The sequence below is a fragment of the Mobula birostris genome, chromosome 9 (assembly GCF_030028105.1).
Source record: "Mobula birostris isolate sMobBir1 chromosome 9, sMobBir1.hap1, whole genome shotgun sequence".
In the NCBI taxonomy this organism is placed as follows: Eukaryota; Metazoa; Chordata; class Chondrichthyes; order Myliobatiformes; family Myliobatidae; genus Mobula; species Mobula birostris.
This window is the reverse complement of record NC_092378.1, coordinates 148048822-148065205: the sequence shown is the minus strand read 5'-3', so window position 1 is coordinate 148065205 and position 16384 is coordinate 148048822. Positions and strand designations below refer to the sequence as shown.

Below are 16384 nucleotides of genomic sequence, written 5' to 3'. Positions count from 1 at the left end.
GATCTGAGTGACTTGGACTGTGGAATGATTGTTGGTGCCAGATGAGGTGGTTTGATTTGTATCTGAAACAGCTGATCTCCTGGGATTTTCACGCACAACAGTCTCTAGAGTTTACAGAGAATGTTGTGAAAACCAAAAAACACCCAGCAAGCAGCAGTTCTGCGGGTGAAAACGCCTTGTTAATGAGAGAGGTCAGAGGAGAATGGCCAGAGTGGTTCAAGCTGACAGGTAGGTGACAGTAACCCAAATAACCACATGTTACAACAGTGGTGCAGAGAAGAGCACCTCTGAGCACACAGCACATCGAACTGTGAAGTGGATGGGCTACAAGAGCAGCAGAGCATGAACATAAACTCAGTGGCCACTTTACTCCGTACAGGAGGGACCTAATGAAGTGACCACCTGGCTGTACAGCTCTTTCAGCCTTCCTGCTGCACTGTCACTTTGCTGGGATCTGAGAGTGTGATGTATAACAAGCCTGAGGATAGAATAGTATTTCTGGGTAACCTGTTCTCCCCATACTCCTTGTTTACTCCATTATCCCCAGAAGGGCCACAACCCAAAATGTTGGCTGTTTATTCCCTCCATAGACGCTGCTTGACTTGATGAATTCCCTCAACATTTTGTGTGTCTTCCCCTCCACCTGCTTTCATTTACCAACCAACACACACAACAATTTCAGGATCTGCTATCCCCTTCCCCAGCTGGGTCCACCTGGCATCATCTCACCTTATCTCGTTCCACCTTACTTATCAGATTCCAGCATCCACAGTCTGCTGTGTTTCCAATGATCACTCTCCAGCCTCCGTCTCTACCTCCACCAGCCCATCTCCCTGTCTGACTCCCTCTGTCCCACATCGTTTTCTCTCTTTATCTGCCTCTACACCCACTGCCTCCCAACTGCAGACGTATGACCCGAAACGTATGACAATTCCTCCAGTAGATTGTGTTGCTGCATTCAACTCTCCCTCCCCACCTAGCCTCAGAATAGAGGGACATCCATTTAGAACAGAGACGAGGAGGAATTTTGTTAGCCAGAGGACTGTGAATCTGTGGAATTTGTTGCCACAGGTGCGGCAATGAGGTGTATTTAAGGCAGAGCTTGATAGACTCTTGATTGGTCAGAACATGAAGGGATACGGGGAGAAGGCAGGAGATTTGGGGATGAGAGGAAAATAAAACAGCCATGATGAAATGGCGGAGCAGACTCTATAGGCCAAATGGCCAAATTCTGCTCCTATATCTGATTGTCTGATAATACCTACATCTCCCTCCTCACCTGGGCCCACCTACTGCCTGCAGGAAAATGGGATTAGTGTGGACAGGAAATCCTGGTCAGCAGGGACGGGAAGGGCTGAAGAGCCTGTATCTGTGGCCTATTTTCTGATGTCAGTTCTCCAGCTGGGGAAACCTTGGCAATAAATGAGCTCCCCCACCAGACTTTACTTAGAACTGGTTTATTATGGTCAAATGTACCGAGGTACAGTGAAAACTTGTCTTGCGTACTGCTCATTCAGATCAGACCATTACACAGTGCATTGAGCTAGAACACGGTAAAGCAATAACAGAATGCAGAATAAAGTGTAACAGCTGCAGAGAAAGGGCAGTGTAGGTAGACAATAAGGTGCAAGATCATAACGAGGTAGATTGAGAGGTCATGAGTCCAATTTATCATTCTAGGAAACCAATGAATAGTTTTCTAACAGTGGAGATATGTCTCTACCAAAGGAGGTGTGAGGCGCTCCTTCCCTCCGCTAGCCTGCAGGTCACCCTTGGGCAAGGTGTAGCACCTCTTTAACCCTCCCCCTCCCACCCCCTGCACAACTGGGGGAAGTGAAGTCATGGGAGCAGGTGGTAGGTTGTCATATGAGGAGCTGGTGCACATCACAAGTCCTGGCTATGCGACCACTGATGCCAGGAGTACGATCTCTGAAGAATATTGAATAATGCCTGACACCACAGATCTTATGAAGATACGGCCCAGAAGAAAGCAATGGCAAACCACTTCTGTGGAAACATCTTGCCACGGACAATGATGATGATGGCGACAACGACGAATTTGTCCTAGCCTGGTGGTACGTGCTTTTGGGAAGTTGCATCTTCCACCCAACGGGAGAGGGGAGACGAGAGAATGTCCAGGATGGGGTCTTTACTGATGTGGTGAGAAGCATAGATTGTCCACAGAGGGGAAGGCTCATTCCGCGATGCGCCAAGCTGTTTCTAGAACTCTCCACAGCTTCTCGCAGTCACTTATTTATATCGTTTATCTATCAATGCAATATGGAGTAGGCTCTTCAAGCCACACCTCCCTAGCAACCTCGATTATCCCTAAGCTAACAGTGGGACAATTTACAACGGTCAATTAATCTAACCACTGTTTGGACAATGAGAGGAAACTGGAGGTACAGGGTAAAACAGAGACTCCTTACAGATGGCAGCGGAATTGAACTCTGAACTCTGACGCCCCGAGCTGTAATAGTGTGTCACTGACTGTGGTGTTACCATGGAACTTGTAGTGGTTGATATTATCAAGTGGTGATGCATCAACAAGAATGCTTTCTATTGAGTATTAATAAAAACTGGTAAGAGTCCAAGGGAACAGACAAAATGTCTTTAGCCTCCGTAGGCAGAAGAGGTGTTGGTGAGCTTTCTTGGCCGTAGAGTCTACATGGTTGGACCACCACACTCTAATGATGATGTTCACTTCTAGGGACTTGAAGTTCTTAACCTCAGTGTGACTGACGTCAACGGCAGCATCTGCACTGCCCCTTGGAACCCAGCAGAAGAGATGACAGTTCAATGTTCTGAATCTGCTGGTCACTACAGGACCTTTGCATCTGACTATGCATGCATGGGAGTCTTGAAACTGATTCCATTTTAAATGCACAACTGTCAGTGCAAAACTACACACAACGACTGACAAACAACCAATGTGCAAAATAGTCTGTGCAAACAGAAAAAAAAAACATACTGAGAACATGATTTATTGAGCCCATAGGTTGGAGAGTCAGTTCAGCATTAAGTTCAGTGAAGTTATCCACACTGGTTCAGGAGCCTGCTGGTTGAAGGGTAATAAGTTTTCCTGAACCTGGGGGGTGTGGACCCAAGCCTCCTGTATCTCATGCCCGATGGCTGCAGCCAGCAGAGTGCATGGACTAGGTGGGTGGGAGTCCTTCATGATTGATGCTGCTTTTTTGTGGCAGTGCTCTGTGTAGAAGTGCTCGAAGACAAATAACAGCGATGTGCCCAGGGTGCTGGACTAGTAACCCGAGCACTCAAGGTTAAATCACAACACTGCAGCTGCAGAATTTAAAATCAAATCTAGTGAGTCCGTAGGTTGTGGAATCAGTTCGGATCCCAGTGGCGTGAGTGAAGTTATCCACACTGGTTCAGGAGCCTGATGGTTGTTGGGCAATGACTGTCCTGAACCTGGTGGTGTGGGGCCTAAGGCTTCTGCACCTCCTTCCCACTGGTAGCAGTGAGAGGAGAGCATGGCCTGGATGGTGGAGGTCTTGGTGATTAATGCTGTTTTCCTGTGACAGTGCTCCTTAGAGATCAACGGTGCGGAGGGCTTAGATAACACAGATACGAGATAAGATGCCAAAAACAAAATAGGATAAGGAAATTTTCTCTAAATAAACACTAGTTGTAGTGAATTACGATTTTTTTGTTATTTGTTCAGAGGACGTGAATGCCTTTGCTCACCCCAGCGTTTATAGCCTGTCCCTAATATCTCTGGACTAGAATGTTGATTAAGAGTCAACCCCTTATTGAGAATCAGAGTCAGGATGTACATGTGACAAATAAAGCTAATCTTTAATCTTTATCTCAGGAACGTGACATGTTCTGTCAGGGCCATGCCTTCTTCTCAATGCTGCCATTGGACAGGTAGGACAGGAGACTGAAGACCCACACCTCAAGGTTCAGGAAAACCTTCTTCCCCACTGCAATCAGGTTCTCGAACCAACCCGAGAACCCTAACACTACCTTGGCCTATACGTTTCATTCATTTATAGCGATACAGTGTGGAACAGGCTCTCCTGGTCCAACCACTTGTGCCGCACCAGCAACCCACTAGTCTAGTCACAGGACAATTTACAATGATCTATTAATCTACTAACCCAACTGTCTTTAGACTGCGGGAGGAAACTGGAGCACCCGAAGGGAACCCTCATGCTCAGAGGAAGGACGTATAAACACCGCTGGAATTGAACTCCGAACTCTGACACCCTGAGCAGTAGTAAGGTCATGCTAATCACTATGCTACCAAGGCGCCCCCTGCTTTCACTTAACCTTGCACCAGTGTGCTTATGTCTATTTAGTACACATGCCCCTTGTGTATAACTTAATTTATGTTTACTTAGCAACACACACAAAATGCTGGAGGAACTCTGCAGGTTAGGCAGCAGAGTAAACAGTCGACATTTCAGACTGAGACCCTTCTTTAGGACTGGGGGGGTGGGGGGGAGAGGAAAGAGTCTAACTGGAAGGCGATAGGTGAACCCAGGTGGGTTGGAAAAGTCAAGGGCTGGAGAAGAAAGAATCTGATAGGAGAGGAGGATGGACAATGGGAGAAAGGGAATGAGGAGGGGACCCAGGGTTACTGTTTGTAACATACTGTGCTGTTACCACAAAAAGCTAGTCAACGCCGCATTGACACCATATATGTACCTCAGAGAATAAAGTTCCACAGTACTGTGCTACTGGGTTTAATTAGAGGATTACGAGGTCTACACGGGAACGTGCTGCTGTATTGAAGCTCTAGGGTCCCCAGTTCTATCCTGACCTGATGCTGTCTGTGTGGAGTTTACCTGTTTTCCCTGTGACCACGTGGATTTCCTCTAATGCTCCAATCATGCCTGGGAAGTTAAACTTCCTGTTACAGACTATCCCTTGGTGTAGGTCAGTGACAAGAAAAAGAGAATGGGATTCAGGTTAGGGACAATTATTATCCTATAACCATCAGACACCCCGAAATGTTGACTCTTTATTCGCCTCTGTAGATGCTGCCTGGACTGCTGAGTTCCTCCAGCATTTTGTGTGTGCTGCTCAAGATCTCCAGCATCTGCAGAATCTCGTGTCAAGATATAGGGCCAGACCAGTTAAGAGTGGCTGCCTTACTCCCTGGAAGGACACTAGTGAACTGGCTCGGTATAAATTTGGCTCTTATTACAGGAACAATGCAAGTAAGTGCCGTCACAACGAAGGCACAAGAGTGCCTCAACTTTTTAAAACTTTGACGAACTTCTGCAGACGCGCAGTAAAGAGTACATATCCTAATTGGTTGCACCATGGTCTGGTATGGAAACACCCATCTCCAGGAACAGAAATATCTATAGAAAGTGGTGGATACAACCCAGTCCATCACAGGCCACGTGCTCCCCACCATCGAGCACATTCACATGGACCGGTGCCACAGGAAAGCAGCGTCAATCACCAAGGACCTCAACCATCCTGGACATGCTCTCTTCTCACTACCACCATTGAGAAGGAGATACAAGGGCCTTGGGTTCCACACCACCAGGTTCAGGAACAATTATTACTCCACAATTATCAGACAACCCGAAATGCCGACTCATTATGGATACTGGCTGACCTGCTGAGTTCCTCTAGCAACTTGTGCGTGTTACTCTGGACTTCTAGCATCTTGTATTTATCTTCTTATTGAACAGTGATTCCACCTGAACAGACATGGCCCAATTCTGCTCCTTATATTTAAATGAACATCCTTTTTTGCCGACATAAAAGGAAACACCTCAAGAAAGCAGCAGTGCAGGGTAATCGAACACTAAATTTGAATTATACTTACCAAACAGGGTGTTGATACTTGGAATTTAAAGATCACAATAAAAGTCCGGTGTACTTTGCTCATAATTGTACCTGGGCCTCGATATGACATTTTCAGAAGCAAATAACTGTTCTTTTTCAGTGCCAGTAATGCATTAAAAATCACATTGAAATTAGCTTTACGCCATTGTAATAAACAGTTCAGAATTTAATTATCTCTATTGTGTTTCTTTGTTCTACTGTGAATGCCTGTAAGAAAATGAATCTCAGTGTACTATATGGTGACTCTTTGATACCAAATTTACTTTGAACTTGATACATATACAAAATGCTGGGGGAACTCAGCAGGTCAGGCAGCACCAAAGGACATGAATAAAGAGTCAATGTTTTGGCCTGAGATTCTTCATTAGGACTGGCCCTAATAAATGGTCTCAGCCTGAAATGTCATCTCTTTATTCCTCTCCACGGATGCTGCCTGACCTGCTGAGTTCCTCCGGCACTGTATGCATGTTACGCTGGATTTCCAGTATCTGCAGAATCTCTTGTGGTTGCAAAATTGATAAATTTTTGGGCACTTGGGGATGTGGGACAAATTGAGAGTGATTTTAAAAATGTACTCATAAACTACAGGCATCATTGGCAAGGCAGGGAAGTGTTCTCCACCAATAATTGCCCCTCTTCAAGTTCACCAGTCCATTTCACAGAGGGGTAAAGAACCAACTGCCTTGGCAGGAACACATAGGCCAATAACTCTGACAGAACGGGGCCATGATGAGGCTGGACACAAGTTTGAGATGCAACACTTCGTCTGACAGCATCAACATCGATTTCACCAGCTTCTGCTGACCACTATGCTCCATTTTCCTATCCCCTTCCCTTAGTTTTCCTCTCATTCCTGTGCCCCACCTCACACTTCCTCATCCCCTCTCCTACCTCTGGTTCCTCGTCATCCCCTTTATTCCAAGGCCCACTCTCCTCCCCTATCAGATTCCTCCTTCAGCCAGTTGCCTCTTCCACCATTCAGCTCCCAGCTTCTCACATCACTCCCTTTCACCCACCCTCCCCACCCAATTACCTCCCCCATCACCTGGATTCACCCATCACCTGCCAGCTTGTGCTCCTCCCCCTCCCTTTTATTCCGGCTTTTGCTCCCCTTCCTTTCCAATCTTGATGAAGGGTCTCAGCCCGAGACATCAACTATTCATTTCCCTCCTTAGATGCTGCCTGACCCTTAGGAGTTCCTCAATTTTTAATATTATTTCGAAGGTATTGAATATAGATATTTCTCCTCATCCTATTACTGCTATCTTTGGATTACCTAAAATTTCCAGTAATCTTTCCCCTTCAGCCTGTAGAATGATTGCATTTCTTACTTTAATGGCGAAAAGATGTATTTTACAACATTGGAAGGAGATTAATGCTCCAAAGACGTTCTTTTGGTTTTCCCAGACGATACTATGTTTAAATTTGGAGAAAATTAGAAGTAATCTTTATAATTCTTCAGTTAAATTTGAACAGACCTGGAGATCTTTTATTCAACATTTTCATTTAATGTAACTTTTTTTCCCTCTCGGTCCATATTTACATTCCTTTCTTGCTTTTTAACTGTTTTTAATGGAGGTCGGGTTTGAGGACATGATTGTTTTAAGTTGTTTAACTCTACTTGATACCTAGTTAGCCCATTGCTTTGCTTTGCTTTTCAGATTAGTTGCACGGTGGGTTTTTTTGGGTTTTTTTTTTCTTTTCCTTATTGATATGTATGGAAATTAGTATACTATTATATTACCTTGTTATTTTACATCTAAACTGCACTGTTTGTACTAACTTCTTTTTGTATATTAATATCTCTTGTAAAGTTATATTGCAAGTGTATTAGTGCCTACATGGTTTACCTTTTGTGTACTAATTCAGTAAAAAGATTTAAAAAGAAAAGGAAGGAGTTCCTCAATCACTTTGTGTGTGTTGCTCAAGATCTCCAGCATCTGCAGAATCGCTTGTGTCAAGATGTGGGGCCAGATTAGATAAGGATGGCTGAACGTAATCCCTGGAAGAACCTTAGTGAACTAGCTTTGTATGAATTTGGCTCTTGTTACAGGAATAAGGCAAGTAAATGCCGTCATAATGAAGGCATGACAGTGCCTCAACTTCTTTAAACTTTGACGAACTTCTGTAGATGCACAGTAAAGGCAATCCTAATTGGTTGCACCATGGTCTGGTATGGAAACACCCATCTCCAGGAACAGAAATATCTATAGGAAGTAGTGGATACAGCCCAGTCCATCACAGGCCAAGCCCTCCCCTCCATTGAGCACATTTACCAGGAGCACTGCCACAAGAAAGCAGCCTCCATCATCATGGACCCCCACCATTCAGGACATGCTGGCTTCTCGCTACAACCATTGCAAAGGAGTTACAGAATCATTGGGTCCCACACTGCCTGGTTCAGGAACAAATATTACTCCACAACCATCGGACAACCTGAAATGTCAACTCTTTATGCCTCTTTATAGATGCTGCCTGGCCTGCTGAGTTCCTCCAGCATCTTGTGTGTGTTTGCTCTGGATTTCCAGCGTCTGCAGAATGACTTATCTTTTATATTGAGCAGTGATTCCGCCTTGAAGAAGCGACAATGCCCAATTCTGCTCCTTATGTTTAAATGAACATCCTATTTTACCGGCATAAAAGGGAACACCTCAAGCAAGCAGCACCACAGGGTAAACTAACACTAAATTTTAAATATACTTGCCAAACAGGGAGTTTTAAAAATCACAATAAAAATCAGGTTTAGCCTGCTCGTGAACGTATCTGGGCCTCAATATGACATTTTCAGAAACCAAATAACTGTTCTTTCAGTACCAGTAATGTATTAAAATCACATTCAAATTAGCTTTACGTCATTGTAATAAACAGTTCAGAATTTAATTACCTCTCGAATTTCAATGTATGAAAACACTCTAAATTCGATGAAAGAGAAGGGAAAAACAAGATCACCGGCGTACCGCCTGCACATCACACCATGCACAAACACCCCCCGAAACAAAAAGAAAATCACGATATTTTTACCCCCCCCCCCCCCACACTTTTAAGTATTGACGTCGCTGGATGTAACGTTCACTGACTGCTCTCCTCTCCTTTGGCCAGGATTCACGCTCAAGGGCAAAAATAACCCACATCACCCACCCACCAAAAAAAAACAGATGCATATTTACTCTACGTTAGAGGTGACCAGGCAGGGTTATTTTTAGAACCTTAACCCCCCACCCCCACCCTAGAGATTCTCCTGTTGCAAAACAAGCTTTTTTTGTTTTAAGAAAGGGAGCCGTGTGCTGTAATTTCCCACCCATCACAATACTACAGTGCATTCAATGTCCCTTGGCCAGGGGTCCAGCGGTCGTCCGGAAGGAGCACCTGTAATGTGGATCACGCCTGCCCCTGCCGCCGCTCGCTCCGGCAATTTGAGCAATACATACACACCCACCCCACCCCTGGGCTCGCCTTGTTAGAGCGTGAACAGACACACACACATACAGAATCTCGGCTGCTTTGCAAGGAAAGGTCGCCCTAGCGATTCCCTAGAAATGATCATATCAGTGATATGACTTAGTAGTGCAACACACACATACAGAGTCCCCGCTGCTTTGCAAGGGAAGGTTGCTCTAGCGACTCCCGAGAAACGATCAAATCAGGAACACGAACACACATACGATATTAAAAATGCTAACGTGACCCTCCTTCCTGCACACAGGTGTTTGACAGGGCAGGGGTGGGGGAAGGAAGGAGAATCCCCACACAAGACTCTCCCTGACCCCTCCTTTCAAACCTCCGAACCTGTTTTCCAATATTCCAGCACTTACCGTCCGCTCCGCAATCCGCACACGTCTGGTTGCTCGGATTTGCCTGAAAATCCTGCAAAATCCTTCTGTTCCTCTCGACCGCCATGCTATCGAGATAGCTGGAACAGTGCTCGCTCTCCTCTTCCTCTCGGTCAAGACCCAGCGAGCTCCAATTCCTTATTTTTAAGTGAAAATTTAACAATGACGAATTTTCCAAAAAAAATTGCCACACCTCCTAAAATTGCATCATCAATCACTTTTCCGATTTTTTTCTCTGTGCACAGACAGTCTAAAGACAGAGTGATAGGGGAACCCCTGCCAATGAGCGGGGCTACGCTGCAAACTTGCTCTCTCCTTCTAAATCGTAACTTGTTCCGCATTCTTGCGCCGGTGTGGAAAGTGGGTGGATCCTTCTCTCGCCTGAGATCCGCCCCAAGCGCTCCAGCCCGACCCCTGGTGGCGGCCCATATACTTCGCCGAGCAAAGCGCCCCCTCCAGCTACGAGCTTGAGATGAAATCATTTTCCTGTGGTCCTTTGTGTGGCAGCCAGCGTTGGGCACTGGCTTTCCGTCTCCTGGGATGGGAGAGATTATCCTCTGAGAAAAGGATAGGCAGGCTGGAACTACACTCTCCAGAGGGGAGAAGAAATGAGCGCTATTCACATTCCAACATTCAAAATTTATTTCAGACTCGAGGCAACCTGCAGATGCTGGAAATCCAAGCAATACACACAAAACGTTGGAGGAACTCAACAGGCCAAGCAGCGTCTATGAAAAAGAATAAACAGTCGACGTTTCGGCCCGAGACCCTTCAGTTACTAAACGTTGGTTAAAAATAAGGAATTAGAGCTCACTGGGTTTTGAAGGGTCTCAGACAGAAACGGCGACTGTTTATTCTTTTCCATAGATGCTGCCTGACCTGTTGGGTTCCTCCAGCATTTTGTCTGTGTTGTTCAAAATGTATTTATTTTATTTAGAGATACAGAACAGGCCTTTCCGGCCCAACAACTCACCTATGCTCAACTATAGCTCGGCATTTAATTCCCACAATCCTGATTGAGAAGTTGCTGTACCTTCCTCTGCAATTGGATCCTCGACTTCCTAACTGGAAGACCACAGTCTGTGCAGATTGGTGATAACATATCCTCCTCACTAACGACCAACACTGGCGCACCTCGGGGGGGGGGTGTGCTTAGCCCACTGCTCTACTCTCTATATATACATAACTGTGTGGCTAGGCATAGCTCAAATACCATCTATAAGTTTGATGACGATACAACCAGTGTTGGTAGAATCTCAGGTGGTGACAAGAGGGCGTACAGGAGTGAGATATGCCAAGTAGTGGAGTGGTGACGTAGCAACAACCTGGCACTCAATATCAGTATGATGGAAGAGCTGGTTGTGGACTTCAAGAAAGGTAAGGAGAAGGAACACATTCCAATACTCATAGAAGGATCAGAAGTGGAGGGAGTGAGCAGTATCAAGTTCCTGGGTGTCAAGATCTCTGAGGACCTAACTGGGTCCCAACATATCATGCAGTTATAAAGAAGACAAGACAGCAACTACATTAGGAGTTTGAAGAGATTTGGTATGTCAACAAGTACATTCAAAAACTTCTATAGATGTACCATGGAGAGGATTCTGACAGGCTGCATCACTGTCTGGTATGGAGGGACTACTGCACAGGACTGAAAGAATCTGCAGAGGGTTGTAAATCTAGTCAGCTCCACCTTGGACACTAGCCTACAAAGTACCCAGGACATCTTCAGGGAGTGGTGTCTCAGAAAGGCAGCGTCCATTATTAAGGATCTCCAGCACCCAGGGCATGCCCTTGTCTAACTATTACCATCAGGTAGGACGTACAGAAGCCTGAAGGCACAAACTCAATGATTCAGGAACAGCTTCCTCCCCTCTGCCATCCGATTCCTAAATGGACATTGAACCCTTGGACATCACCTCACTTTTTTTTAATATACAGTATTTCTGTTTTTGCACATCTAAAAAATCTGTTCAATATACATATACTGTAATTGATTTACTTGTTTATTTATTATTATTTATTTTTCTCTGCTAGATTATAGAATCATAGATAGCCTACAGCACAATACAGGCCCTTATGTAGTGCATTGAACTGCTGCTGCTAAGTTAACAGATTTCACGTCACCTCCTGGTGATAATAAACCCGATTCTGGTTCTATTTAACCCAAGCCTAATCACAGGGCAATTTACAATGACCTATGAACTGGTGCCCCTTCGGACTGTGGGAGGAAACCCACGCAGTCAAGGGGAATATACAAACTCCAAATAGACAGCGCTGGAATTGAACTCGGAACTTTGATGCCCCAAGCTATAACAGCGTCATGCTAGCCATTAGGCTACCATGACACCCCAATTCTTAATTCTTAAGGAGGTTGAGATGACATCATGGAACTACAGGGTAATATAGCAGGAGCTGGCCCTTTAGTCCAGCTCACCCATACTAGCTAAGGTGCCAACCTAAGTCTGCATCCCTCTAAACCTTTCCTATCAATGTACCTGTCCAAATGTATTTTAGATGTTGTTATTGCACCTGCTTCAACCATTTCCTCTGAGAGGTCAGAAACAGGAATCAGTCTCAAAGCTGACCATTTGGGACTGAGTTAGAACATTGGACGGTAGAGCACAGGACAGACTTCTTGGCCCATGACGTTCTGTCGAATTGATTAAATCAATGACTCCTAAACACACAAGAGATTCTGCAGGAGCTGAAAAACTGGAGCAAACACACAGAATGCAGGAGGAACTCAGCAGGTCTGGCAGCATCTATGGAGAGGAATTAACAGTCAACGTTTCAGGCCAAGGCCTTCAATCAGGACTGGAAAGGAACGGGGCAGAATCCCGAATGAGAAGGTGGTGGGAGGGGGAAGAGTACAAGCTGGAAGGTGATAGGTAAGTCTAGCTAGGGGGACTGCTACTATGTCAACTTGGGCCCAGGGGGCCAGCGTCGGGCACGATGACGGACTCTCCACTTCTCCCTCTCCCTCATCAGTTCATCTACATTAGCCGCGCCGCTGTCTTCTAGGAGCATGTTGACCACAGTCTTGGAAGGGCACCCAGGGTTCATCCTCCCGTGCCTGGGACTAGGCTGGCAGGTAGCTCAGGGTGGTGTAGACAGTGCCCCGCTAGTTGCAGTCTTCTCACCTCGATTTTAGTGGTGAGCATCGGCAGGTCGTCATAGAGCTCGACGTTCATCATGTGCTGTTGCCAACTCATGTCAAGAGTCATCCAGAGCATTCGTGTATAGCAACCATCAGATTTATGAATGGAGAGTGAACCCATGAGTGAAATCATGAGCACCACCTCATGATTTTTCCCTTTGTGTTTCGTCTCTTTCTGTGCTACTAATTTGATTTTTTTCTGTATATCTTATTGTAATTTCTAGTTTTTTTATTATTATGTATTGCACAGTACTGCTGCTGCAAATCAATAAATTTCTCAACAAATGCCAGTGATATTAAATCTGATTCTGATTCTTGATTCTAAGTAGTCAGCATGGACAAGTGGATGAATGGCCTGTTTCTATGCTGAATGAATCTATGGATATATGAACACATGTCACTTGACCATAAGACGTAGAACCAGAATTATGCCACTCAGTCATTCAATCATGGCTGATTTAATTTCCCTCTCAACCTCATTCTCCTGCCTTCCCCATGTAACGTTTGATGCTCTTACTAATCAAGAACTTATTAACCTCTGCTTTAAATATATCCAATGACTTGGCCCTCACAGATGTCTATAGCAATGAAATCAACAGATTCACCCCCCCCCCCCCGTTAAAGAAATCCCTCCTCAAGATTCAGGGGAGAAGATTTAGGATGGAGATGAAGAGAAACTGTTTTTCCCAGAGAGTGGTGAATCTGTGGAATTCTCTGCCCAAGGATGCAATCGAGGCTTCTTCACTAAATATTTTTAAGACACAGTTAGATAGATTTTTACATAGTAGGGGAATTAAAGGGTTATGGGGAAAAGGCAGGTAGGTGGAGCTGAGTTTACGGACAGATCAGCCATGATCTTATTGAATGGCGGGGCAGGCTCGATGGGCCAGTTGGCCTACTCCTGCTCTTATTTCTTATGTTCTTATGTTCTCCTCATGTGTATTCTAAAGAGACATTCTTCTATCCTGAGGCGGTGTCCTCTGGCCCTAGACTCTCCTGTTATTGGAAACATCCTCTCCAACTCAATTCTTTCTAGGCCTTTCAATATTCAGACAGCTCAATAAGATCCCCTCTCATTCTAGACTACAGGCTCAAATGGCCCTCATATTTAATCCTTTCATGCCCAGGATCATTCATGTAAACCTCTTCTGGATCCCCTCCAATGCCAGTATATCCTTTTTCAGATATGGGGCCCAAAACTACTTACAATACTCCAAATTTGATCTAAGTAACACCTCATAAAGCCTCAATTACATCATTGCTTTTATATTCTCGTCCACTGGAGATGAAAACCTTCCTGCACCTCCACATTAGCTTGTATATGAGTTTTCCTTGTTCCCTTAGAACATTCTGCAATCTCTCTCAACTTAAAAATACTCTGTTTTTGCATATGCACTGAAGTGGATAATTACATATTCATCTACATAATTTTACATCTGCCATGTTTTCACCCACTCAGTTTGATTATATTCCCTTAAAGCTTTAATCTAGCTGTTGCTATTCTGAAAGAGGTGACAGTGTTTGCACAAAGCACCTGATTATACAAGCACTGCTTGGCCTTCTGATAAAGAAATTAGTTATCTGTATTTTTTAATTTATTCATAGGATGCTGGCAATGTCCTTCAAATCACCTTGTCCATACTGATCCTGAAGGCATCCAAATAAACCCATCTGTCTCCACATGCTCTGTATCCCTCCAATCCATGATCTATATCCCTCCAGTTCAATGTTTAGTTCCCTCCAATTCATGATCCATGTTCCTCCAAATTCACGATCCACATCCTTCCAATTCATGGTCCATTTCCCTCCAATCCACGGTCTGTACCCCTCCAATCCATGATCTAAATCCCTCCAATCCATGATCGATCTCTGTCCCTCCAATCCATGATCTATATCCCACCAATCCATGATCTAAATCCCTCCAATCCATGATCTCCATCCTTCCAATCCATGATCTCCATTCCCCCAATCCATGATCTAAATCCCTCCAATCCATGATCTCCATCCCTCCAATCCATGATCTCCATTCCTCCTATCCATGATCTACCTGCTATCCATCATCTATATCACTCCAATCCATGATCTCTATCCCTCCAAGCCATGATTTATATTTCTCCAATCCTTTGTCTAGATCCCTCCAAACCATAGTCGGTACCCCTGCAACCCATGATCTATATCCCTCCAATCGATGGTCTATATTCTTCTTGCTCCCACTGACACCTCCCAGTTTCCACCGAGTAAATAGGATATATCTTCCCGAGAAATTCTGCAGATGCTGAAAATACAAGGCAATCCAGATAAAATGCTGGAGGAACTCAGCCGGCCGGGCAGCATCTATGGAAAAGAGTAAACAGTCGACGCTTCATTCTGAGATCCTTCATCAGGACTGGAAAAGAAAGGGAGAAGTCAGAACAAGAAAGTGGGGGAAAGGGAGGAAGAAGTACAAAGCAGCAAGTGATAGGAAAAACCGTGAGAAGGGGAGGAGAGAAATGAAGAGCTGGGAAGTTGATTGGTGAAAGAGATCACAAGATGGTGGTAAAGATATTTTCTTTTACCAATCTCTTGAAAGAAAATCTCCACAGAAGCTGCCTGGCCTGCAGGATTCACCTTCCGCTCGCTTCAGACTCATCACCTGCAGCCTATATAACCTCGGTTCTCATCTGCGTCTTGCTCACTCATCGAAACAGCTGGCCTCAACCAGTTGCTCCCAGCTTCCACTCTTGTTGCCTAAAGTTTACATTACTGCCTATTGTGTTTAGTTTCCGTTCTCCCTCGTTTTTGTGGCCCCCCCCCAATGGCTTGTCATTTTGCGATCTATTACTAGATCGTTTATCATTTACTACTGAATCTGCTTTTCAGGTCAATCCTTCACCACATTTCCCGAAGAATCCGTAATCTGTATCTCTCTAGTCCGTGGTCTGAATCCTTCCAAGCCCTCCCTGTCCTTGTGTCAGTCTAAATGCCTCTTAAACGTCACTACCTGCTTTCACCATCTCCCCTGGCTGCACATTCCAGGTACCTACCGATCTCTGTGTTAGAACGTTTGCATCATAAATTTCCTTTAAACTTCCTCTTCCCAACTTTAAAGCTATACCCTCCAGATAGAGTGGATAGCCGGAGACCTTTCTTCCTATAGATGGAAATCACAAATATCAGGGGGCATAATTTCAAGAGAATAGGAATAAAGTATAGGAGAGATGTCAGAGGTAGTTTGGTTTAATACTGAGAGTGGTGGGTGGGCGTTATTTTTGTATTAGTCTTATTTTGCACATTGGTTAAGTGCCAGTCTTTGTGTGTAGTTTTTTTTTAATTAATTCTATTGTATTTCTTGGTGAATGTCTGCAAGAAAATAGTGTATTTGGAGACATATATATACTTTAATGGTCGAAGCAGATACATTGGGGAAACTCTTTGATAGGCACATGAATAATAGGGCTATGGGGTAGGGAAGAGTTAGATTGATCTTAGAGTGGGTTTATATCGGTCAGTAGGACACTGTGGGCCGAAGAGCCTGTACTATGCTGTTCTGTTCTGTGTTCTAAAACACATGAAAATCTTCATTACATCT

At 44.7% G+C, this 16384-nt stretch overlaps 1 protein-coding gene across 1 annotated transcript in view; it reads right to left on the bottom strand.

Annotated features, from left to right (window-relative positions):
* Positions 1–9970, bottom strand: part of LOC140203179 (arf-GAP with dual PH domain-containing protein 1-like) — a 211154-nt gene extending 201184 nt beyond the window's left edge. Inside the window, exon 1 of the mRNA XM_072269091.1 lies at positions 9642–9970. Coding sequence (XP_072125192.1) covers positions 9642–9726 — 85 coding nt within the window. The 5' untranslated portion in view covers positions 9727–9970. The remainder of the gene's footprint in view (positions 1–9641) is intronic.
* Between the last annotated feature and the right edge of the window lie 6414 nt (positions 9971–16384).